The 25,870-nt window shown below is 55.6% G+C and overlaps 1 protein-coding gene across 1 annotated transcript; it reads left to right on the forward strand.

Moving 5' to 3' along the window:
- The first annotated feature begins 363 nt into the window (after window positions 1-363).
- Window positions 364-12,664, forward strand: CD276 (CD276 molecule). The gene is made up of 7 exons (XM_045285768.1): window positions 364-484; window positions 4,058-4,396; window positions 4,529-4,825; window positions 7,625-7,759; window positions 8,690-8,725; window positions 10,345-10,380; window positions 11,340-12,664. Exons 1-7 carry the CDS (start codon window positions 409-411, stop codon window positions 11,360-11,362), a joined length of 942 nt encoding a protein of 313 aa, XP_045141703.1. The 5' UTR covers window positions 364-408; the 3' UTR covers window positions 11,363-12,664.
- The last annotated feature ends 13,206 nt before the right edge of the window (window positions 12,665-25,870 follow it).

Genomic DNA, 25,870 nt, shown 5'->3' on the forward strand with positions numbered 1-25,870 from the left:
CCCAGTCGTCCCCTGGACCTGTTCTTGAACCTGTCAACCCTGCCTTTATCCGCCTCCTTGCCTCTTCTTCATGTTTGTGCAAATAGCTTTGGGTTGTAAGGTTGGCTCCCAGCTGCCTCCCCACCTCCTCTGGCCTAGCCTCTGCAGGGAACAAAGTCCCTCCTGCCAGCCTGTATCCTAGACACCCCCTAGCAAGGAGCCTGATGGGGTGGGGAAGGCCTGAGAGGGAGAACAGAGGGCTTCCCGAGGATGGGCAGTTGCAGCCTTCCTCCTGCTGGTTCATGGGGGGATAAAGGAAGAGAGGGCCTGGGGGTGACCTTTTAGGACAATGGCTTCACATCCTCTTCCTTGCAGGCAGGGTTGGCCCTCCACCACGGAGATCCCAGCTGTCAGCTGCCTCCAGAGAAGATGCAGCAGCGGGGCAGCCCTGGCGTGGGTGCGCGTGTGGCCACAGCCCTGGGAATGCTGTGCTTCTGCTTTACAGGTGAGGGCAATGGAGCGGAGGCCAGTGGTCATGGTGAGGGGTGGGGAGAAGGCGGGGGTAGGCGGGCTCCCACTCTCACCCTGGGTCCCGTCAAGCCATCTCTCTAGCAGGGCTGGTCCTATGCTCTAACCACACTCTGGGGTCCAGTGAGCCACACACGTCCTTTCTCAGCCCCAGGTCCCTCTCTCATAAAATGGCCCTCCTAGGAGGCAGTGGTGGCCCAGTGGTAGCAGCCACACCTTCCATAGGAGAGGCCAGGGCCTGAGTTCCAACTAAGGCACCTCCTACGCAGCCCCCACACGCCGGTTGCTATGACGGTGAACAGGTTTCAGCTGAACTTCTGGGTTCACCTCGACTAGGATGAAAGGCCTAGTTACCTACCTCCAAAAATTAGCCAGGGAAAACCCAGTGGATCACAGCGGTCTGGTCTCCAGGCTACCACGAGGATGGATGGTTAGGGAGCATTCATGCTGTTGTGCACGGGGTGGCCCTAAGCCAGAGGCTGACCTGACAGCATCTACAACAAGCACCGGGATGTGGCTCTGCTCTGAGACCGAGGGGGCGCGCGACATGCTGACGCTGGTTCTTGAGCACACTGCGCATGCTCCTTCCTCGGCCTACGCACCTTCGGGTCCCTCTCCCTGGAACGCTGCCCTCAGGCATCGGAGCAACTCGAGAGACCACCCATCGGTCCCCTCCATAGCAAGGCGTTCCTGGCCACCTAGTATCCATGAGCACATCGTCCTCGTCTCCCTGTTCCTGAGCTTGCTTCTTCCCAGCATTTCCTTCCACCGGACGTCATGTTCGAGGAACCCTGGTGGCGCAATGGTTATGTGTTGCTCTGTGATCACAGGTCGGCAGTTCAAAACCACTAGCAGCTTTGTGGGAGGAAGACGGGGCTTTTGACTCTCGTGAAGAGTGGCAATCTCAGAACCTCACGGGCAGTTTTACCCTGTCCTATAGGATGACTATGAGTCAGCATCGACTTGATGGCAGAGAGTTTGTGTGTGTGTGATCATATTTAATGGTCAAAGAACGAGGTCTGCCCTCTGTATTACAATGTTGAGTAAGTTATGTACATCTTCCCATACAGTGGTTGGCCCACAAAAAAAAAATCCCCAAACCCAAACGCTTAATCATAGGAGCTAAGGTACCCTAATCTTCACATCCTCACCCTATTTCAAATCCTAGGCAACACGGGGAAGACAAAGCTGAGTGTCTGTCGCCATCGTGTGGCCAGAAAGGGGTAATGCTGCTATCTCTACTCGGCCTTCCTCTGGCTTCTCTGGAAAAACCAAACCCAGCTCACTGCCATGGAGTCAGTGCCCACTCACAGCGACCCCCAGTGGGTTTCCGAGACTGCAACTGTTTACAGGAGTAGAAAGCCCAGTCTTTCTCCCATGGAGCGGCTGGTGGTTTTGAACTGCCAACCCCGTGGATCGCAGACCCTCCAGTCAAAAGGTTTTGAGTGCCTCCAGTCAGGTCCCTAGGGTTAGTGTCACCCAGTGCTATTGCGCATGTTGTCACAGCTGCCACGGGCCTCTTCCTTTAGCAGACCTGGCAGCGTTTAGCCTGACCGTGGGAGCTCAGGCGCTCCTGGCTCTAGGACCTCCAATACCTAGCAAAGCCTGTGGTGGCGGGGAAGGGGGGGTAGCATCTAGTGCAGCGGTTCTCAACTTGTGGGTCGGGACCCCTTGGGGATCGAACGACCCTTTCACAGGGGTCGCCCGATTCATAACAGTAGCAAAATGACAGTGATGAAGTAGCAACGAAAATAATGTCATGGTTTTGGGGGGGGGGTGGTGGCACCAGAACATGAGGAACTGTATGAAAGGGTCGAGGCATTAGGAAGGTTGAGAACCACTGAGCGAGTGTAACCCGCTGCAGAGCAGGGCAGGGCCGGAGCCCTTGAGCACCTCACCCAGCCCACTAGCCTCTCTCTGCACCAGCACCCACAGCTCCCGCACACTGCACAAAACTTTTACAGGCGGTCACGTTGGTGCCACCTGCTCTGACATTGTCACTCCGTGCTTCCCCAGGGCTCATCCCCAAGTCCCCAGTAAGGGGACACCCTGGCCCCTTGGCTAACCTTGGGCATTTGGGATTGCAGGTAGAGCATCTCAGGCCTTTGGAGACATTTGGTCAGGCTGTGCAGAGATGATGGCCTTGTGTGTAACTCGCCATAAGAACGCGGGGCACAGACTGGCTGCTTCGGTGTCCTACATGGAAGAAAGCTTGCCTAGGTGCGGTGGTCAGCTGCCCTTCTTGTTCAGGACGCTTCGACTGGCCCATACTGGATGGTGCCTGCTGGCTGGTGTCTGGCCAGGATACACATTTTGTCTGACCATTCCCTAAGAATGGCAGGGCCAACATGTGGCACCTCTGTCCCACAGAAAGGCTATCAGGGACCTTGCTAAACTCTTCAGGTGAGACGGAGGTCGTGGTGGCTGGGGAGAGGGCTGCGGGATGCATACACACGGGGAAGGCTTGGGGAGGCCTCTCTTTGGGGGCTCCAGCGCTGAACCTGCCCCAGACACTGCCACTGGCCTCTGGGATTCTGGCCTCTGTCTTTCCTCAACACGAATCCATCCGCAGGTCTGATGCATGCTCCCTCCAACATACACTGTGAATCTTGCCCCTCTCCATCTCTATAGTTGCCTGCCAGAGCCTCTGCTCCTCAGGAATCACTCCTGACAGACCCCCGGCCTCTACTCCAGCCTCCACAGAGAAGCCAGAGGGTGATTGAAGAGGTGTTAGCCAGCGTATGCCTGATTCAAACCCCCACTGCATACAGAAAGAACTCTAAACTCTCCGTGGTCTCTCAGATGCTCAGCCACACTGGATCTCTCGGGGTCCTCTCATCTGCTGTCCCCTTATGCAGGAGCACTCTGATCCCGGCTCTGTGTGCCCAGGCCTTTCCGTCCTCTTTCATTTCCGCTGACCACGTTCTCTTTAGGAAGAGCCTGACTGCTAGCCATAGTTAAGTAGGCGTCTCTCTCTTTTCTATAAAAGAGATTCCTGTTTACTTAGGAAACCAATTTATAATCAAAACACATTTTCCCCTAAGATTTGTAATTCTTTCTCGGACTGAAAGAACAAACAAACAAAAAACGAGTTCCCCTTGGTGTGTACTGTACTAGAACCTCTGCTCTTTTCCAGTTTATACTGGTCATGTGTCTTTAGGGGAACTTGAAGCAGCACAGACAGGCAGCTGTGAAATAGCTTGAAAAGCTACAGCCCCACTCTCGGATCGGTTTGCCCGTTTTCTCCCTTTACCCCTACAATCACAGGCTCACGGTGGTCTGCAGGAGGGTTTGCTCACCTCTCTTGTTCTCTGCTGCAGTTTGAGATGTCATAGGCAAGGAGGAGGTGCCCCGGGGGGTTCATTCTGTTGTCTGTGGGGTCAAATGTGTTGGCAGCGACTCTACGTCATGGATGGATGGATGGATGGATGGATGGACACTGCAGACACTTGCTTTTGACCTAAAAGGAGGACCAGACAGATCCTGAGCGAGCTCGAGGAGCCGACCTGTGAAGCCCAAGTGTCTCTGCCCTTATGCTTTTGCCTTCCAGGCGCAGTTGAGGTCCAGGTGCCTGAAGAGCCGGTGGTGGCCCTGGTGGGCACAGATGCCACCCTGCGCTGCTCCTTCTCGCCCGAGCCCGACTTCAGCCTGGCGCAGCTCAACCTCATCTGGCAGCTGACAGACACCAAACAGCTGGTGCACAGCTTCGCTGAGGGCCGCGACCAGGGCAGCGCCTATGCCAACCGCACCACGCTCTTCCCAGACCTGCTGGCCAAGGGCAATGCGTCCCTGAGGCTACAGGGCGTGCGCGTGGCGGATGAGGGCAGCTTCACCTGCTTCGTGAGCATCCGGGACTTCAGCAGTGCTGCGGTCAACCTGCAGGTGGCAGGTGAGCGCGGAATGGGAGGGAGGGAGCATCCACCCCAGCCTGCACCCCTCAAATAGATCCAAACCCCAGGGCTGGCCTCCCGCACTCCCTGCCCCTCCTCTCCTTAACCTTTGCTCTCTGTGCCCCCCACAGCCCCCTACTCGAAGCCCAGTATGACTCTGGAGCCCAACAAGGACCTGCGGCCTGGAGACATGGTGACCATCACGTGCTCCAGCTACCAGGGCTACCCTGAGGCCAAGGTGTTGTGGCAGGACGCGCAGGGGGCGTCCTTGGCCAGCAACGTGGTCACGTCGCAGATGGCCAACGAGCAGGGCCTGTTCGATGTGCGCAGCGTGCTGAGGGCGGAGCTGGGCGCCTACGGCACCTACAGCTGCCTGGTGCGGAACCCGGTGCTGCAGCAGGACGCCCACGGCTCCGTGACCATCACAGGTAGAGGGGGAGGGGCCCCGACCGGAAGGATGGACGAAAGGGCAGGACGGATGCAGGGTTTCTTCAATGTCAGACCCAACATCAAAACTCAGAGGGACTGGGCCGAATGCAGAAAAGCATTTTCATATAGTTCTCCTCCACAAGACCTCCCTCTGTGACATTTTATAACATGGACTCTGTTTCCTTCCTGCAAGCGCCTAAGGTGGAACTTGGATTGGGGATGAGGCAGTGGTCGGGCGGGGGCGGAGCCTGGGGCTATAGAGGTGCAGTGATACGGGCCTGTAACCTTGCCAGGGGCGGGTGGGAGAGCATGGCTGCATCCGGAACCCTAGACCTCTCCCGGGTGGCTCAGCCCTCTTACCTGGGCCCAAGCCCTCCTCCAGGTGGAGGTGCGCGCCATCTGGAAGAGCTGCGGCTGCCTCTGCTGCCCCCAAGTGGCCAAACACTGGGTAATCGAAATCCTGCCACCCGTGCCATTCCGGCTTTCAGGGACCCCATAGCGCAGGGTGGAAGGGCCCCTGTGGGTTTCCAAGGCTGTAGCAAGGCTGTAGCTGGAGTAGAAAGCCTGTCTCTCTCCCATGGAGTGGCTGGTGGTTCTAAACTGCTGGCTTTGTGGGTAGCAGCCCAGCACATAACCACGCCACCACCACCAGGGCTCTTAATTACCAGCTGGAGGTGGCCTTCTTGGCCACGGTCTTGACCAGGGTGGATCTGAGTCAGAATAGACTGGGCAGCAGTGGGTTTTTAGTTAACTTTTCTTTAGTGCACACCCCAGGGGCACCCCTTGTGTGTGAGCATGCCTGCATTCAGACCCAAGGAGACAATGTCCTTCAGAGCATGTGTTGGGGGGGTGCATCCTGCCTCCTCAATCCCACCCACCCTCCCATGGGGCCAGCCCAGGGCCCACTCGGGGCTAGGACCTCGGGTTCTGTCTGCCTAGTTCTCTTCTCTTCCATGGCTTCTACCCACATGCACATGGCCCCACGGCCTGGCCACTCAGGAGTGTCCCCAGGATCTGCCCAAACCTGAAGCCTTGGCGGCTTATTCCTGTTTTGCTTGGCCCCGAGGGCCTGAGATAACCCCCAACAGCACCCCACAGGGCTTCTTTCGCCTGCCTTCCACGCCGCCCTGGCTCTTCCATCTTCCCTTCAGGTTGGCTGCTTGTTACCTCCTCAACAAGCTCTGCCCACCACCCACCAGGACTGAGCCCATCCCTTCTTGGAGCCCCCCTGGGGCCTGGCTCTCTGTGTGAGAGTCACACCCTTGGATTCTATGATCCTCTGGAAAGTCTTAAGAGAGGCCGCCACGTGGCCTGGTGGGGAAATGCTGAATCACAGGGTCCAGTCAGTGGCTCAGGATCCAGTTGCTGGAGGAGGATGCGGGGTGGGAAGCTCTCCTGGAAGGAGAGGGCTGTCAAGCTATGGCCAGGAAACGCCTCTAGGGAGGGGGGTGAGCAGAGAGGAACCTGGAGCTGGGTGGGCTTCATGCCGCTTTGCACACTGGGCTGAATGGGATGGCTGTGGGCGCGAACCCCACGTCTGAGGGTACATGTGCCGGCAGGGGCAAATGTGCCCACCGCCTGAGAGAAAGACTGGGTTCACGTTGCTTTAGCCACTAGCGTTTTTATGAAAACCCATAAGCTAAGAGCACAAGGTCAGCAGTTTGAAACCACCAGGCTCTCAGGAAGGGGCTTTCTACTCCGATCAAGAGTCCCAGTCTCAGAAACCCCCAGGGGCAGTTCTACCTTGTCCTGTAGGGTCGTCACAAGCCGGAATCGACTCGATGGCAGTGGTTTGATAAACAGAGAATGGTCACCCTTGACGTTGGCAGGGCATTGAGGGCAGATGGCAAACACAGTTCCTCAACAAAGGAACAGAGGACCAGAGCCAAGGAGTTGCCCGCAGGCCACAGGGGCGCACGGACACGGGACCTGTAGAGGAAATCTTTGAAAACTGACCCCGTGCTGGGGGTCTTCTCACTCAGACACCTGTGCAGTTGCATAGGCTAGTTTTGAGGGTCCCTGGCCCTCCCCCACCCATCCCTGGGGGTCTGTGGGCCCCGGCTTCCGTCCTCTGCAGCGAGTAGATGAACCAGGATCAGAACCCAACTTTGGCCTCTCGGCCTCATTTCCCGTCCACCCCACCACCCGCCCGCCTGCTTTTGTTAGAGCAGGTCTGGCCTACTTGGGAGCCCTTGGCCTGGATTTTGCTCCGGGAGCTCTGTGCCTGGCAAAGCATGCTGGGATTCAGACTCTGGCCAGCCTTTCGGCCTGGCCTTTCGCATAGCTGATGAAAGACTGGGTCTCCCTGAGTCTACGTAGAGGGGCCTTTATGGGGCGAGCCCTGGGCTTACAGGCTGAAACCGGGGGGGCTGTGCTTCCCTGGTTGAGTAGGGTCAAGTCTGACCTGGGTTGCAGGCACCACCCCCAGCCCAGGGGTGAACAGAGAAAGCAGCCACCTTGGAGTAATTTTGTAGTCCTGCTCCCTGCCCCACCACAGAATCTCCATTCTGGGTCCCATGCGTTTCTGATGTGTGCACCTGGCCCCTCGTGTCAACTACTGTCTTCCACTCCTGCTCTCAAGTCCGTGGGGAGCTCTAGCAGGTTCTTGAGGATCATTCGGCTGCAGGCTGTGGCCACGTCTGGGGGTGGATGGAACACACTGAAAGGGGGTTTCCGTGAGCTCTAGCCACAGCACTGGCCCCAGAGAAGGAAGGCCAGAGCACCAGCCCTGTTCACCCCTCGTGGCAATGAGGGCCAGCTATGACGGCCTCTTCTCCCTCTCCCTTGTCCTGTGCCAGGGCCGCCCATGATATTCCCCCCCGAGGCCCTGTGGGTGACTGTGGGGCTCTCCGTCTGTCTTGTCGCACTGCTGGTGGCCCTGGCCTTTGTGTGCTGGAGGAAGATCAAGCAGAGCTGTGAGGAGGAGAATGCAGGTGAGTGAAGGGTGTGTGTGTGTGTGTGTGTGTGCGCGCTCTTGGGGATGTTGTATAGAAGTGTGTGGGAAATGATGGGATGGGTGTGGGTATGTAAGTTGGGCTGGAGTGGGTATGTGTATATCTGACCTTGAGGCTGAATGTGTCTTGTGTAGGGGCAAGTGAGCTTGTTCATCTGTGTGCAAATATAGCAGCAGGAGTGTGGCTGCGAGTGTGACTGGGTGGCCGTGCCAGGCTGAAGGCTGGGTGGATCTGTGCAAATGAGAGAGAGTGAGAGTAGAGATCAGTGAACCCGAGTGTGTTTGGGAGTGAGGGGGCAGGCAGCAGCTCCCTGTGCATCCCTCGGGGGCAGTGTGCCCCTGTATGGGGGAAGGCGTGTCTTAGTGGGTCGATTCTGAAGCCCTTTGCCAGAGGAAGCACCAGTATGAGTTGTTTTGGCCATTGGTAGATGGGCAATTTGACACTGGCAGAAAGGAGAGTTGACCTCGGAAGGCGGCTGAGTTGACGTGGGTGGGGAGACCTGGGTGGATGTAGGCAGAGGCTGGAAGAGGACTCGCTGTCAGGAAGGTGACAGATGAGTGAGGCCCTGCAGATGGACAGTGGGGCAGGCGGGGGAGGGATGGGTGGAGATTGATGCATGGGGCGGGGGAGTGTTGAAAGTGATGGTTGACTGGGCTGTTTCATGGTGGAGGCGTGGATTAAGGGGTCTTTGGCTAGGTGGGTGGTGGGCTCCAGGCTGGGAGCCCCTGCAGCCTCCCACAAAGCTCTGCTCTGCTCTGCGCTGGCCTCAGGCTCTGACCTTGGGTCCAGCATCTAGACCACAGTTCAAGCCTGCTCAGACCATGTTGGCCTGCACAACCCTGGTGGAAGTGCACTGATGAAAGAGGGGCTGAGAAAGGTTTTTGTTCACTTGGACTTCTTGTCTCCCAGGAGCTGAGGACCAGGATGAAGAAGGGTCCAAGACAGGTGAGCTTGTGACTTTAGCTGGGGAAAGTTTACCTGGGGGCGGGGGACAACACCACCCCTGCTCGGGCCAGCTTTACTGTAAGATCCCATGAAGCGGTGATGCCTAAGGCCCCTCAACCAGACAGTTTGGCATTTGCTCAGAGTCTGACCAAGGATGGTGTGGCCAGATCTCCCCTCCTGCCACCCTTAACCCCTCCAGAGGCACTGCAGGGCCTGCTGACTTCTTAGGGGTGGGCTCAGACCAGCCCTGGCCACAACTTTGGGGTTAGCCAGCCTGGGTTTAAGTTCCAGCTCCATCTCGTCCAAGCAGACTGGTTTGGGCCCAATCTCTTTGCCTCTTTGAGCCTCACTGTCCTCATCTGTAAAACGGGTCTCATAACAAGGCTGAGCTCCCCAGGCCACAGGGCTCAATGAACTGAGCTAACGTATGTACAGCGCTTGGTTCTATACACCTAGTAAGTGCCCAGCCCTGCTCTTAGGCAAACTGTGAATGGCAGCACCCTTCCAGGGAGGGGATAGGCAGCTCTGGGCAGCAGCTTTGCTCCTTTGTGTTTCCCATCTGTCAGATGGCCAGCTGACCCCTGCCTAAGGGCACCAGAGGGCTGGTTTAACACTGTCTTGAGAACAGACTGGACAGTGGCCTGCAGAGGCATGGCGCTGTAGGGTTACACTGTAGGACCTGGGAGGGAACCCATTCACGCATGCTTGGCCACTGGAGGCCTTGCTGCCCTGCCTTCCTGGGGAACCAGGGCTGGGAACCAGGGCCCCACCCCCCTCCCCAGCAGAATGATGCCTGGGGGTTGCTGTAAATCATGCCAGTCCAGTTTGCTGCCCAGGTGTGGGAGCCATGGAGGTAATCCTGGGATCGGGCATCAGTGTTCATGTCAGGAGGCAGATAGGTTGGATGAAGGGTTGGGGAGAGACTTGCTCAGGCTCAGTTCTGTAGGGGCCCAGGCCCACCCCTGTCAGCGCCCCACTTTGCCCTCCTTTGGGGGCTGGCTGAGTGCATTTTCACATCTCTAGCCCTGGTGGTATAGTGGTTATCCTTTGGGCTGCTAACCCCAGGGTCAGCAGTTCAAACCCACTAACCACACCTTGAGAGAAAGACTTGACTTTCTTCGCCCATAGAGAGCGACAGTCTCGGAGCCTGCCATTCTACCCAGTCCTATAGGGTCTGAGTCAGAATTGACTCGATGGCAGTGAGCTTTGGGGGTTTGTTTTTGGAGCACATTGGTAGCCATGGACGATGGTCTCCATTCTGTGGCCCCCAAACTTATTTAGCCTATGGACATCTTTTGAGAAAAAAACTACTCTACGCCCCTCTGGCAATTCAAGACTTCTGTACTGTAGCCCAGAATCCAGGTTAAAGTGTAGGCATCTGCATGGCCGCAGAGCTCCTCGGGGCGGCATCAGCCCCTTTGGGAAACGCGGTGCAGATGCAGGAAATTGAGGCCCGAGAAGGGCGGGCAGGAGAAGCCACAGTGGGGCTTGGAGCAGCTGCCGAGGCCCCTTTCCTGGGGCGCAGTGCTGTCCCCACCTCTGCCTCTGTTCCCTCCCGAGGTGGCACTCTTCCCTCTGCCCCTGTCCTCTCTCATGGCACACCCTGCCCTGTTTTGCAGCCCTGCGGCCCCTGAAACACTCGGAAAACAAAGACGGTAAGGGCCTGGTGGTGCTGGACCTGGGAGTCTGTGGTTTGTGTGGCCGCGTGGAGGAGGGGAGGAAGGTGACTCAACAGAGACCTGAGGTTCCTGACCTGGAAGAGCTCCCTGGACTCCCCCCTCCCCCCCTTGTGAGATGGCTTAGGGCTGTGTGACCAAGGTCCCCATCTAAGCCAGGCCAGTGCTCGGTGGCAGTAGTGGATACTGAAGGGGGCCCAGGTATGTGGTCCCCCCTCCCCCTTCCCTGGTGTTCAAGACCAAATGAGGTTTGAGCAGATGTAGATCTAAAGGTCAGCTTGGCTTAGGGGGAGTATGGGGGGGGTGTGTGTGTGAAGTGAGGGGCTTTCCCATCTTGCTCCCCTGTGAGGCAGCAGGCTTTCTGGTCGGTGGACGAGCCCAGAGGGGCAGCCCCTGGTCAGAAAGGGACCAAGAGCACTTCCCAGTGGACTGACTGGCCCCCGAGAGTAGGAACAGGAGGAGCCGAGTCACATGCCACATCCTTTGTCCAAGCTCTTGGCTCGGGCCACTACGGAGGGGCCAGAGGCCAGAGGTATGAACCTAAGATACCAGAGGGTGGGGGGTTCCCCACAGCATCGCCATTCCTGGGGAGCTCCGTGTGAGAAAGGACCACTGGAAAAGGGGGAGTGGGCCAGGCCTTGGAGAAGGGACAGGACAGGCTGGGGAGCGGGGAAGGGAAAAGTCTCCCAGCTGCAGGGGCCCTTGGGGGTCAGAGTGTGTGCACTGTGAGTGGCCCATGGGGACTGAGGACAGCCATCCTCAGCACCATCCTGGCTGGGTCAGACCCCCCACCTACTGTGCCGTGTCTGGGGCCAACCTCACGGCACTGTCACCCCTGAATATGTGGTGAGAGCCAGCACCATGCCCACGCCTGGCTGTGGGGCAGAACGTGTGACATTTAATGCCGTTTCCCCTTTTCTCCCCACCATGAAATGCAGATGACGGACCAGAAATCGCTTGACCGTGAGGACCAGGAAGCTGCTGCCCTATGAGAGGCCTGCCCCTCGTCCTGTCCCGAGCCCCCAGTGCGCGCCCAGCCCTGGGAGCTCCCCTGTCCACCAACAGAGGGGTCCCACTCTGGCAGCTTCACCCCATTTCCACAGGACATGATACAAAAGCGACCCCTGTTTCCACCCCTATTTCTCCAATGGACGTGGTTCTCAAGGGCCCTGATGCCTTATCCCTCTGGCGACATGACACACAGACCATTGCTGCCTTACTTCGTATGGGCACCATGACGCAGCAGCCTGCCACCTTCTTTGTCCAACCAAGATGCTACCTGGGCCATCTGGCTCCCTGTGCTCTCCAAAGGACACGCCAGTCAGTGGGGTGCTTTGCCTTGTTTCTCCAAAGACGTGTGTGGTCTGAGTCACCCTGTCCCTCTCAGCCTGCCCTCCCTGCCCTCCCCTTGCACCATCTCTCGCTCCGACCTGCTCTTTGAGTCTGCGCACGGTTTCTTCCCGCCTCTTTCCTCTCCTCCCCAATGGGCCTCTTTCCTCCTCTAAGGACCTGGAGACAGGTGTGCAGAGACACGCAGGTACCCGTGCTGGAACACAGATGCGCCCCACCACCACCCCCGCCCCACAGCTGGGGAGCCCGGGCTGGGCCCGGTGAGCACCCTCTCCCCAGGAAGCAGGTCCAGCTTACACTGGTTCTCTGGAGCGCATGATGGATCCTGGGGAGGGTCAGCTTCTGTCCCTCTATCTGGCCAGCCGGTGGGCCTCAAAACAGCATTGGTACCGTTCCTTTCCTGCCCACATTCGATTCCTCTGTCTTGAGCACCACGGCCTGGCAGCGCTGTGCGGGTGCTGGGTCCCCGAGAGAGAAGTGGGGAGCCCCACCCGCCAGGAGCTGGCCGCTGGCTGGAGACTCACAAGGAAACTGGCCAGGAGCTGAGCGCCCGCCTGGGGGACAGTCGGTGGGCGGGCGGTCAGTGACCCGTGGCACCCACCCCGGCTCCCTTCTGAGCCCGGTCCTGTAACCACAGCTTCTAGATACCTCACCCCAGACCCCAGGGCCACCCCACTGACTGGAGCTGAGGTGCGGGACACACAGGTACCCCCCTCCCATCCTACCAAGGTGCTATTCTGGGGTGGGGCCAGCACCTGGCTTGCCTCCGGACAGCCTCCTGTTGAGAACAACTTATGATCTGATGCCATCCATGCCATGTCCCTCTCGGCAATGGGGGACCTGGAGCTTTTTAATTTAAATGTGGGACTTCGAGGATGGGTGGTGGTGGTGGTAATAAAAGCCTTGATACAAAGCTTCCTCTCGGAGTGTTTACACAACAAATGGGACAGCAGGGACCAACAGAAGGGTTTCCCCCTGGGGATTCAGGCTGGAGCCCTGGGGCCTGGGTGTCCTTGGGACCACCGTTCTTAAGTGACTAGGTTTCTGTGGCCATGTGCCACCCTCCTCCCTGGCGCAGTGACGTCAGATGACCGGAAGGCTATGCTCTTTGGTCCCTATAGGGGGCCCCTCCCACTCAGGAGCACCCCCTGGTTTCTTTCCCCCAGACAATTGGGGCCTGTGGAGGGTTAAGGGCCTTGCCTAATGCCCTGCTTTTATTGGCAGGGAAGCTGAGGTGCCATTCTGGAAAAGGGGTTCCTAGCTGACCCAATGGAATGGGCATCAGGGTGGATTCCGAGGTCCAGGCCCAGGACCCAGGTCTCACTCCTCCTGTGAAAGGAGTCCCCAGATGGCACAATCCTTAAGCCCTTAATTATGTGCTGAGAGGTTGGCACTTCCCCGAGAAGCCTCAGAAAGTAGTAAAACCTGGCGTTCTCCCTGAAAACCCTGCAGAGCCGTTTCTGCCTACCGGGTTTTCTTCACCAACTGGGTCGTTGGTGGCTTAAGGAGTCAGCCTGCTTGTGCTCAGGGTGGGTTTGATAATTAGAAGAGGAGTCTTTGCCCCTGAGACTCGCCAAGTGCCCTCAAGTGCATCATTTCCCTCACTGGGCTCTAATGCCCACCAGCGAAGTGGAGACACACTGTGTAATGGACAGATCCTAGTCCATGAGATTGTTGTAGGAGTGGCCCACGCTTACCCCCAAGATGATACGGAGTGCAGGGACCCAAAGGGGGCTGAGCTCAGCTTACCCATCTGTAGGATGGCACGGTCACAGGATGGCAGAGCCATGGGATTTTTTTCTCTCTTTCTGGAAGGGCTAAGGCAGATGTCCTCAAACTACTGCCCACGGGCCACATGCAGCCCCCTGAGGACATTTATCCGGCCCGCTGGGTGTTTTTGCCCCATTTGTTTTTGTACTTCAAAATAAGATATGTGTAGTGTACATAGGAATTTGTTCATAGGTTTTTAAAAACTATAGTCCAGTCCTTCAATAGGTCTGAGGGACAGTGAACTGGCCCCCTGTTTAAAAAGTTTGAGGACCCCTGGGCTAAGGTAAGGTGTAGACAGGATTGTAAATCAAGCACTCCAGTGAGAGACCAGCAGGTGTGGGACTTTTATGGGGGTGCCGGGGGGGGGGTAGCCAATGAGTACCCCCTGGTGACAAGTGCCCTAGAGAATAATATTTTGAGCTGCCCTTCCTGTGCAAAACTCCAGCTCCTGCATTTTGATGGGCAAATAATTCTCACCGTGCGCCGTGCTGCAGCCTGCAGGTGTCCCACACAGACTCAAGAGGGGATGGAGCAAAGGTCCCTTTGCCTGGCTGGAGGTGTGACTGGAACTCGCCTCCAGGACCATTTGTCACAAGGGCTGTGATCTGACCACTCAAGTGGGGAGCCTTGGGAGAGAGGTGGCCGCAGGACTGGGGGGCCCTGAGTCATCCGGTCTCTTGCTCTTTCCCAGGCTGCTCTCCACAGTCAGAGGCACGACAGGTGCCCTTGAGCCGGGATGCCATCAGGGAGAGTCACCCGCCCTTGCAGAGCCTCAGGAGGCCATTGCTAGGCAGGGTTTTGGTGTGTGGATGTGTATGTGTGTGTGTACATGTACTAATGAGCAGGTATTCTGAGCTGCCCCAAGATCCTGCTGTAAAGTCCACTGCTTAAACTGAGACGTGATGCCAAAGCGTGCCCTAAGGTGCCCAAAGCAGGGCCTTTAAGTGCGTGGAACTCCGACAAAGCTGGAACCAGAGGCCTGTGGGAAGCAAGGAGCCAGAATGGACGCAGGGGCGAGGGGCGCCACAGAGCCAAACAACCCAAATGCAGCCAAGGCAGAAATGGATAAAGTGGTTGAAGTGTTTGTTCTCACTTCCACCCCTACTTCCGGGGGAAGAACTGGCAATGGCATTCCATAGGAGTCCTGGGTGAGCCAACAGTTAACATGCTGGGCTGCGAACCGGAAGGTTGGGGGTTCGAGTGTACCCAGGGTGCCTCAGGAGAGAATGACCAGCCCTGCAAACCCTATTGGCGGGGGTCTGGGGACGGCACCGGGAGTCAGAAGCAGTCTGGATGGCAGTCCTTCCAGACGCCCCCAGGCGGACACACTGACAATAAAACACACTGCTGTTTCTGTACAGAAGTAGAAAGCCCCATCTCTGTCTGACAGAGCAGCTCGCTGGTGGATTGGAACTGCTGACCTTGTGGTTAGCAGCCCAGCAAGGGACCTACTATGCCGAGCCAGAATCGACTCAAAGGCAGAGAGCTTGGTTTGGAACGGACACTAATGGGGTCCACAGGCGCAGTGGATTAAGCAGAGGCCAACTACCTGCAAGACTGGTGATTCAAGTCCATCAGCTGCTACATGGGAGAAAGAGGAGGCTGTCTGTTCCCAGAAAGAGGTACGGTCTCAGAAACCCTATCGAGTCGTTCTAACCCATCATAGAGAGTTAGAATTGACTTGCGAGCAGTGGCTTGGGTTTGAGTTTAATGTACACAAATTGTTGTGTATGGATCCATGGATTTTGACCCATGTGTATAATCATAGAAGCCCTGGAAGTGTAGCGGGCTACGTGTTGGGCTGCTAACCACAAGTCAGCAGTTCGAAACCACCACCCACTCCTAGGGACAGAGATGAGGTTTTCTTCTCCAATGAAGATTCATAGTCTTGGAAACAGGGGCAATTCTTCCCTGTCCTGTAGGGTCATGAGTCAGAATTGAGTCCGTGCTATGAGTTTTTAATATAGATATAGACTTATGTAATCACTACACACAGCAAGACAGAGAATATTCTGGGGCCCGAGAAATTTTCCTTGTGCCCATTTCCAGTCAATAGCCCCACCCAGAAATATTATTCTGACTCCTCTCACCACCATCTCAAGTTTCACTTGCTCTTGAGCTTCATATAAATGGAATATGTACCATTTTGTAGCTAGCTTTTTGCCATATATATATATATAAACATACATATATTTATATCCAAAAAAGCCTCCAAACCCAGGGCTGCAGGCTCAATTTCGACTCAGAACGATACTCCTTAAGGTTTCTGAGACCGCCCATCTCTGTGGAAGCAGACAGCCTCATCTCACTCCCTTGGGGCACTTGGTGAGTTTGAAGAGCTGACCTTGCAGCTAGCAACACAAGGCTTATCCCACGGCGACACCAAAAGCCTCCCTCGTTAACCAAACAAGCAAACTCAAAAAAACATGGCATCTTATGGCACCGCTGTTCCACATTAGGTTTGGACCACTTCCTGTAGTTTGGACACATAACACGGCCTGTGGCAGACGGTGTTCAGTACGGCAGAGCCACACGTGGGATCTCCTGTTCACAGGGCTTCTCACTCACGGCCATCGACTCCATTCCAACGCATAGTGACCCTGGAGAACTGCCCCTGTGGGGTTCTGGGACTGCAACTCTTTTCAGGACTACCCACCATACTGATGGCAGGCCAACTGGTAACCACTACACCACCAGGGATCCTCACCAATAGCTGGTAACTCTGGCTGGGTTCTCACAGGCTGGGGCAGGTTTAGGTGGAAAGGGGTAGGCGGGGCCTGGCTGGACTCAGCAGTGGGAGGGGCCTGTGACCAGTCATCTCTTCCTCCCTGAATCCTCCTTATTGCTTTTCCCTTGAGCTCCTCTGCCTTGTGGCTGCTGCCTCTTCAATTGCTCAGGGTCTGTCTTCGCAGGTCTGGAACCTTCACACGGGAGGGGAGTGTGGATGCCCCCCAGTGGACAGTTTGGGTATAGCGCCACAGCTTGAGTGTGTGCCAGGATTGAACTGAGCCTTGAAGGTAATGGATGGGGCTTCATCAGCAAGTCCTGCGACCATGTTGTCAGCAGAGACCAGTCCCTGGAGAAGGGCCCATGCTTGGTAAAGTAGAAGGGCAGCAAAAAAAAGAGGGAGACCCTCAACGAGCTGGATTGACACCGTGACTGTAATAATGAACCTCAAACATAAGAACGATGGTGAGGTTGGCGGGCGGACAGGGCAGCAGCAGCACCTTGTTGGAAGTAGGTGTCCAAAGGACCGGGGACATTTTTATCTCACCAACGGGCCCCACCAGCTCTCGGCAATTACAGTGACACAGTCGCCGCCGAGGGTCCCCAGATGGCTCCAGTGGTGAAACACTCAACCTGCAGAAAGGACAGTGGTTTAAATCCATCCAGAGGTGCTTTGGGAAAAAAGGTCTGGCCACCTGCTTTTAAAAGGCCTTGAAAACCGGACAAAGCCCAGCTCTCCTCTGCAAAGCATGGCGTGGCCACAAGTCCGAATGGACTGGATGGCCACTTGGGTTTGTCTCTGTCCATCACTAGGGGGCTCCTTTGTCGCTGCTGTTAGGTGCCTTCGGGTCGGTTCTGATTCAGGGAGACCCTCGGGGCCACGGAATGGAACACCGCACGGTCCTTCACCATCCTCACAGTGGCTCTTATGCCTCAGCCCATTCTTGCAGCCACTGTGCCAGTCCACCTTGGTAAGGGCCTGCCTCTTTGTCACTGCCCCTCGACTTTACCCACCTGACATCCTTCTCCAGGGACGGGTCTCTCCTGAGAACATGTCCAAAGTCGGTAAGATGAAGCCTGGCCTCTAAGGAGCGCTCTGGCTGTACTTCTTCGGAGACAGGTCTGCTTGTTCTTCTGGCAGTCGATGGTACTTTCAGTGTTCTTCGCCAGCACCATTAGGCAAATGCGCCCATTCTTCTTCGGTCTTCTCATTCCGTGTGCAACTTTCACAGGCACGCAAGGCAATCGAAAGTATCCCGGCTTAGGCCAGACCCTTCTTAGCCCTCAAAGTGACATAGTTGATTTTCAACACTTTAAAGAGGCCTTGTGCTGTAGATTGACCCAATGCAATATGTCATTTGATCTCTTGACTGTTGCTTCCATGAGCATTAATTGTGGATCCCAGCAAGATGAAACAGCCCCCCACTTTTGTGTCCCCTAGAGTTATTTTGTTACATAGTCTGGGACTGACTGAACAGACACATCTCAGGCCTTAGAGACAGAGGGACCGTGAGCTTTGCCTCTGGTCCTTCCTTGTTATCTGAGCAGCAAAGTGCCCTCCCCTCCCCCTTCGCCTCCTCATCTGATAGGATGCTGCCCTCTGGGCTTGCTACCTCCAGGCGTGTTTCATCAGTGCCCATTTTAGAGGGAAGCCCTGCCATGGATCATAATATGTCAGTTCACAATAGCTCCGCTTCTCACCTCCTTGATCTTGGGCACCATACTCCTCATGATACAGCCCCAAAGCCCATCAGTCCAGTGATTCTCAGCCTGGCTGCATGTTAGAGCCACAAAGGGGGATTTTAAGCAAAAGCAGTGCCTGGGTGCTGCCCTTGAGATCATTGCTACAGATTTGATGTACATACCTTAGGGTCTCTGGTGACTGACAGATCGATGTACGATGGGCTTCAGAGGGCAGACCTGAACGGAACCCCAGGGAGAAGCGGAGGAGGTGGATGCTCCCAGGCACCGGAAACAACAGGGCTGCTCTCCGTGGTCACTTATCCAAGCAAAGTGTTTTCTTTTTCTAGTTGAAGGAAGCATGGAAAATATACAGTGAACCCTCGCCACTTTGCGCTTCGACTTCCGCGGCTTCACTCTATCGTGGTTTTTGCGTAACAGCGCATGTCTGTCATTACTGCCACTGATTGGCTCATACTGTACACGCTTGATGCCATAAATAATATAATAAATAATAAATGATAATTGTAACGTCCAAAATGTTTTACTGTATTTTCCCTTTTTCGTTTAATAAATTGGGTAATACGAGTGTAATGGTGACTAAAGGGTGTTTTTTCATGTCCTCTATGCTCTAACTACGAAAATATTTGATTTACAAATAAGGAATCCTACTTCGCGGAATTTCATTTATCACGGTAGAGTCTAGAACCGATTAACCGCGATAAACGAGGGTTCACTGTATATGTATAGTCCAGAGAGGAGGACCCCTTGTTCCCCATGTTGTGGGACCCAAAAGAGCAGGCTTCCCCATGTCCTGGCACCTGGACCCATGGGAATGCTGCTAAGTCCCTAAGTCCCTCCCTTCTCTGAGTGCTCCCCCCCCAATCCCTGCTGCCTCTCTTCCTCTCTCAGTCGCTCTCCCTGTTGCCCCTAGCCCTCCAGATGTGCATAAGCAGGTGACAGGCTCAGCTCCCTCCCTTCTTGCCCCTCCAGGAGGGAAAGACCATCTGCCCCACGCCTCACCGCTGTCAGTCTGCGCATGTGCACTAGGGTCCAGGAACCAGCCTGCATGGTCTGCCTGCATTCTCCCTTCCCTGTCTCAAATCCGCTCCCGCCCTGGGGTATCCTACTGTACTGCAGGAGCCCTGGAAGTGCAACACTCGCCGCTAACCACAAGGTTGGCTGTTCGAGCCCACCCAGAAGCTCTGAGGGAACAACACCTGGCGCTCTGCGCCCCAAGATTCCACCACCCCCCACACACACCTTCTGACTCCCAGTCGCCCTGTAGGACAGCATAGAGCTGCTCCACAGGGTTTCTGAGACGGCAGTCTTGGTGGAAGCTGACTGCCGCATCTTTCTTCCTCAGAGGATCTAGGGGGTTCGAACCACTGACCTTTTGGTTAGCAGCTACATCAGTGGGGCTCCTTCCATAATGATTCCATCCCAGGAAACCCTCGCAGGGAGTGGGAGACGGCTATATTCTGTCACATGGGGCTGCCACAAGTCAGAATCCACTCCACATGGCACCCACTGCCAACCCACAGAACCCAGAGAGGCGGGACACAGCGTGTCTCCTTGACCACTTCCTCCCCAACCAGCCTCCCCTGCAAGTCTCAGGGTGGGACCTTCCTTAGTCTCTACTCTTACCTATCAGGTAAGTCTACCTACCTGGTTATATAATTCTCTCAGGCCACAGCACTGGGGAGGCTCCTCTGGGCCCTGTTCAGTCTCCCTCCTGCCTCTTGGGTCTCAGCACCCTCCCCTGAAAAGCCTGTGCAGAGGGCGACACCCCCCACCCTCACTCCTGCAGGATGGGGAGCAGGCCTGCCAGTCGCTGAGCTGAGGTCTTGCCTTATTTGCTGAGATAATCCAGTGTCATTTGCTGTGAATGACTGAGTGGACCACTTCTGTAGCTCTTGTCACTGCAGGGGATGCCATGCCCACCGACGGATTGTGGACACATTTTCATTCTGTCTTCCCACACACTTTATGAAGGCCCCCCCCCCCCCGCCCTCACAGGATTAGGAGCCCTGGTGGTACAGTGGGTTAAGTGTGGGGCTGCTGGTCAGCAGTTCGAAACTACCAACCGCTCCTTGGGAGAAAGATGAGGCTTTCTGCTGCCATCAAGCTTTACAGCCTGGGAAACCACTGGGAATCATCCCACTCTATCCCATAGGGTCGTGAGGAGCCGGAGTCGACTGGATAGCAGTGCGTTTGTTTCTGAGTTCATCCAGAAAGCCTGCATGTCCCCTCGTGGGCTGCCCCCTCAGATCTCTGCTGGCAACTTGGCATCTCACTGCCCAGATGAAGCACTGGCTGGTTCACTGCGGTCTGGGGAGATAGGGTCTGCACTCCCCCAGCCCAGAGCTGGACACAGAGCACCCCCAGCCTCTGGGACAAGCAACGAAGGGCACCCCCACCCCAATCTCTGGATGAATATGACTCTCTCTGGCTGGGGTTCACTTCTGCATGATCCTGAACAAAGGCTTTCCCAGAACATGAATAATGTAAATGAAGCCGCCAAAGGGTGTTTAACCTATTTAAGGGAATAATTAGAAATCCTTCAGAAGGTCCTGTTTACTCAGAATCAATTGATATGGTAATTGCAAGTCATTCTTTAAAGAAAAATTTACTTGAAAAGGTCCTCCTTTCCATTGTCACCCACCCCTTCCCTCTGCTTAGAGAGCATTACAGGGGCACCCTGGTGGAGCTGGTACTGAAGGTTGTTGCTTGGGTAGAATTGAGTCAGGAATAGTGACCCCACGCTCTCCCCACCACCACCACTCACCAGCGCCAAGGACAGAGTGCAGAGGGTTCGGAGCATTTGGAAAGAAGGAAGGATGCAAGCAAGGAGGAAGTGGGACAAAGGATGTGGCATTGTGGCAATGACAAGCAATGCCATGAAACAAAATGCGTATGAACTGTGGGGTGGAAAACGGATCTGCTCTGTCAGGCTTCCCCCAAGTCCCAATAAAATGTTACCAAAGAAGAAGAGTCTTCCCTCCCTTGGCAGGCAGCGATGGAGGGAGATGGTCCAAAGGACAGCGGCATCGCAGGGCTCCCTCATGACATTCTTGCAGTATGAATGGATAGCTTTGAGCAGAGGGTTGGTTCCTAGCTCAGCCAGGACCAAGGAGAGAGGTTTGACCTGAGCCCAATAGAGAGAGGTCTGGCCAACAGGAGAGGCAGGTAGACTGCTCTCTGCTCAGCAGGCGACGGCACTTGCAGGAGCCCAGGGAAGGGCCCCCTAAGTACCAGTCCTGCAGATTCATGCAATAGCTCCGCCTGCAGATCGATTCTTTTTCTCCGACTTTAATTGGGTTGTTGGCTTTGGCTTGGGGAAGAGGAAGAGGCCCTTTCCTGAGGAGAGAAGCCGGGTCAGTGGCAGCGGCCAAGGTGCCTCCCTCCCTCGTTCCAACCCCCTTGGAGGATGAGTCAGCTGCCAGGATCCCCTTCTTAGACCCCCTCCCCAGGGCTCTCCCAGCCTGTGGGCTGGGGCTGGCAGCTAGGAGGGTGGGCTGGGGGGCTCTTTGGCTGACTGGCCCTCTGCACCTGGTCTGTGGTCCTGATGTGGCTGTGGCTGTGTGTGTGTGTGTGTGTGTGTGTGTGTGTGTGTGAGAGAGAGAGAGAGAGAGAATCTAAAGACCAGCATACCCAGGTCAGCCTGCCAGCTCCTTCCATGCTGTACTGTTGAGTGCCAAGAAAGGGGGAATTGGCTCAGCAATGGGGAGCAAAGCTCCGAGCAGGACGCAGAGGCCCCTCCCTCCAAGCTCCAGGGATGTCCACCCAGACAAACTCCAAACTCGCTGCCGTCATGTCGCTGCTGACTCACAGTGCCCCTGTGGGACAGAGTGGGACTGCCCCTGTGGGTTTCTGAGGCTGTAACAGAAAGTCATCTTCCTCCCGCGGAGTAGTTGGTGGATTGAAACTGCTGACCTTACAACCCGATGAGTCGCCCCCCCCCCAGCCCCCCAGCACCAAGGCACATCCCTGCGGTTCTGTCTCTGGGAAAGGAGCAGCACCTCCTTCAGAGGGTGGGGGAGCAGCCTTCCTCTTGGCAGCGCCCTCAGACCCAGCCCCTCCTCTGAGGATGTGTCCCCAGCCTGGTGACTGCAGAGAACTTAGGGGGACCTCTCTTCCCAGCCCAGCAGCTTCCTCTCCGCTCCTGTGGTTTTCCTAATAAACACCTTTAAAATATTTATGAAGGCAATTCAATGAAGTTAGTCAGCATGGCTTTAAAATGATTCTCTTCCTCGCTCATGGGTAGCGCTAGGTGTCCTGGTGGCACCGCGGGTTCAGCGCTGGTGGAGCTCACAGAAGGTTCGGTGGTTTGGACCCACGGTGCGCTGTGGGGGAATGCTAAGGCAGTCTGGGTCCGCCTCAGGAGCCCACCTGGGCACCTCTGCTCTGTCCTATCGGGTCGCAGTGGGTTGCACTGGGCTAAAGGCGGTCAGGCATGAGCTCTGATGCCCGCCTGAGCTCCTCCACCATGCCCTTCAGGGTGCAGCCCAGGGAGGGCACGCAGGGCTGTCATTAGCTATGTGAGCAGCGGGGCCGGGGCCGGGCCAGGTGTGGAGGTGTGAAGATGTGACGGCGCCGGAGGAAGGAGTTGCAGGGACAGGAAGAGAGACGCAGGTCCTGGAACCACTCGGGACAAGAGACTCTAGAACCCTCTTTAGCACCACCCCCAGCCCCCAGCCCTGCCCCCAGGAGCTGTTGATAGGAGTGGGGATGGTCAGTATGGGGTGGGTGCTGGGTGTCCGGATGGCTGGCCTGACCTGTTGTTGCGAGCCACCAGGAACCCTGGCAGGAGAAGACAGGACAGCACGCAGGGGAGGGAAATTGGGGCTCTGCTGGCAGACTGGTCTGACTGGCTTTGAAGTTTCAAGGTGTCCCCTCGTGCCCCACATCTTGCACAGAGCCCCTAAGTGCCCTCTCATGTCCTGCTAGGATGTCCCCTTGACATCCTAGTACACTCAGCCTTTCACCCCTCAACACCCCCCACCACCACCCCCATACACACAGCATCTCACTGCCAGTTAGAAGGAAACCCCCTGTCCACATTTCAGACCCTCCCGGGACACTGGCATGCAGGCACAGAGGAGGCCCTGAGCAGAGATTTGTGGGGAGGGCTCTGTCTGCACTCCCTCTGCCCCCAGAAAAACCTCTTTCTAACAAGAGCTGTTTTCATCACCAGTGCCGAAAGCCTGGAGCTGCTCTAATTACGTGTCAGGCTGGAATCTGACAGGAAGCATTTTAATTATTCATTTGAAGTGTGCAGAGCATTGGAATGGAGGAAGGTCGCTCCCCCAAGCTCACGACCAGCCCTTGTTGCCGGGACCGCATTAACACCTCTAGTGGGGTGCTTGCTCCCCAAACTTCCCTCCCAGGTGGAACCTCTTTCCTGCCCAGAATCAGCATCTCCTCTCTGCCCTTCCTAGCTCCCTCTGCCACGCAGCTCTTAATGGTCTCCCGTTTCTTCTGAAGCCCTCCAGCACAGTCTATTGCTCCCACTGTACAGACGGAGGAAGGAGACTGAGACCCAGGGAGGGCAGGGGATCTATGTGATGTCAAGGTGCTACAGGCAGGGCAAGACCCTTGAGTTCTCCAATTTCAGGCTCCCCAGTTCTTGGCTGGGAGCCTTGGTGGTATAGTGGTTACGAATTGGGCTGTTGACCTAAAGGTCAGCAGTTCGAAACCACGAGCCGGCTCCTCGGGAGAAAGAGGCAGCTTTCTACTTCTGTAAAGAGTTACAGTCTTGGAAATTCACAGGGGGGTTCTACCCCATCCTATAGGGTTGCTGTGAGTCAGAATTGACCGGCGGGGTGGGGGGGCGGGTTTAGAGTTCTTGCCTAGGAGGCAGAGTGGGCTATAAGTTGGGCTACTAATCACAAAGTCAGCAGTTCGAAACCACTAGCCGGCTCCTCGGGAAAAAGTTGGGGCTTTCCTGTTCCCGTAAAGAGTTCCAGTCTCAGAAACCCACAGGGAAAGTTCTACCCTGTCCTACAGGGTCACAATCAGTCAGCATCAGCTCGATGGCAGTGAGTGAGTGTGTGCCTGCCTGCGGAGTTGGCCTTCTGCAGACATGTGGGCACTCCATCTTTGAGTCTCCATCCCCCAAGGGGTCAAGCAGAGTTTGCTTGCATTTGTCACATGCATCTGTCCTTTCTAAGGGGCAGGTTTCCTTGCTCCGTTTACAAGTGTGAGCCTGCTCTCCTGAGTGGTGGGGCCAGACCATGTCCTGTCTCTCCTGGTGTGGCACAAGGATCTTCCATGGACCAAAATCATATAGAGTTTTGCCTCCAATCCAAGGAGACGCCTCCTCCGCTCACAGCTTGCTTCTGGATTTAATCCTCCACACGCTCCTGTGTCCATGGGCCCGTCATCCTGTCGCATGCCAGTGCTTCTGCATTCCACATGCTGGACTCAGGGCCACGGAGCCCCAGGCTGACAGTAGCCTTAGGGCTGCAAAATGTACTGTGTCACATGTGTCCAGTGCTGACTTGCTCTTAGATCTGAAAATACTCTTTGCTTTTCCTTTGAGCCCTGTGTGATTGAAGAAGTGAGCTGAAGAGAGTTTTTGAACCCTGGCTGATTCCGGAGTGCCCAGACTTCCCAGACCCCACCACCCCTTTCCAAATCACCTGCCTCTGCTGCCAGCATCCAAGGCTTGATGCTCATGAACCTGAACTTGGTCTGATAGCGTCTAAGTTTATTTCTTTAAGCAGCGTTCTTTATGTTTGAAGAGTCCGTACTGTGCTTGAATGGGGAGGTGATGATTCAATAGAAAGAGCATGTTAGTGCATTCTTGATCTTGTAGAACAGAAGCAGTGGGATCTGGTAGGCTCCCAGGGGTGGTGACATTGGAGTTGAGTCTTGTAGGATATTTGGGATATTTGTTGGGTGTGGGAAACAGGATGTGGCTGTATTTTAAGCAGAAAGGGGTTTCAGAGAGGGGCTTGGGTGCTTGCAAGATTGTTGGAAGAGCTGAAGGAACAGGCTGGAGGCTAGATCTCCAGGAACGAGTCCCAGAGTACCCCCAAACTGACTGTGGCCAGAGAACTGCTATCTTGCCTACAATCAGAAAGGAGACGTGGTAAATGGAATAGGGCCCTTCTAAAGAGGTCCACATCCGAATTCCTGGGACTTGGGCCTATACTGGAGCCCTGGTGGCATAGTGGGTTGTGAGTTGGGCTGCTAAGCACAATGTTAGCAGTTCAAAACCACCAGCCACTCCGAGACAGAAAGGTGAGGTTTTCTATTGGTAAAGGTTTACAGTCTCAAATTCACAAAAGCAGTTCTACTCTGTCCTATAGGGTTTCTATAAGTCGGTATTGATGCAATGGTAGTAGGTTTAGCTTGAGTTTGGGCCCCTGTTACTTTCTACAGCAAAAGGGACTTTGCAAATGTGATATAAAAATTTTAAACCTTGAGGTAGGAGGTTTATCTCGGACTCTCTGGGTGGGCCCAGTGAGGGTTCTTAGAACAGAGCCAAGTCAGAAAGTCAAGGAGGTGGCTGGCAGAAGCAGGTCAGAGAGCAAGAGCGAGAGCCAGAGATTGGGCCTGGTGTTGGAGGGGCGGACCCCGAGGCAGGGGATACAGGTGACCTCCAGAATCCAGGAATCCAGGAAAGGAGGCAGGTTCACCCCTCTAGCTTCCAGAGTAAGGTGACCAGATGTCCCACTTTGGGCAGGACAGTTCCGATTTTTGGCGTTTTAAAAAAGTCCTGATTTTTGGAAAGAATGCACGACAAAAACGGTCTATTTGGTCCATATAGACCAACGTTTTAATCAAGAACCTCCCCCTGCCCCCAGTCAATGGTCTCCCGCTTTAAATCTGGTCACCTTATTCTAGAGGGAGCTCAGGTCTGCGGACACCTTGGGGTTAGCCTAGGGAAAGGAATTTCTACGAGAAGAAATGCGTGGTGCTTTGTTACAGGAGT

Source organism: Echinops telfairi, unplaced genomic scaffold, assembly GCF_000313985.2.
Source record: "Echinops telfairi isolate 266 unplaced genomic scaffold, ASM31398v2 ScPeMD7_7475;HRSCAF=8513, whole genome shotgun sequence".
Classification (NCBI taxonomy): Eukaryota; Metazoa; Chordata; class Mammalia; order Afrosoricida; family Tenrecidae; genus Echinops; species Echinops telfairi.

Excerpts from the sequence above, each read along its gene's own strand:
- CD276 (XM_045285768.1), top strand. The coding sequence starts at position 409 with ATGCAGCAGCGGGGCAGCCCTGGCGTGGGTGCGCGTGTGGCCACAGCC. Across the intron at positions 485-4,057 it reads GCTGTGCTTCTGCTTTACAG|GCGCAGTTGAGGTCCAGGTG; the intron begins GTGAGGGCAATG and ends TTTGCCTTCCAG. Across the intron at positions 8,726-10,344 it reads TGAAGAAGGGTCCAAGACAG|CCCTGCGGCCCCTGAAACAC; the intron begins GTGAGCTTGTGA and ends CCTGTTTTGCAG.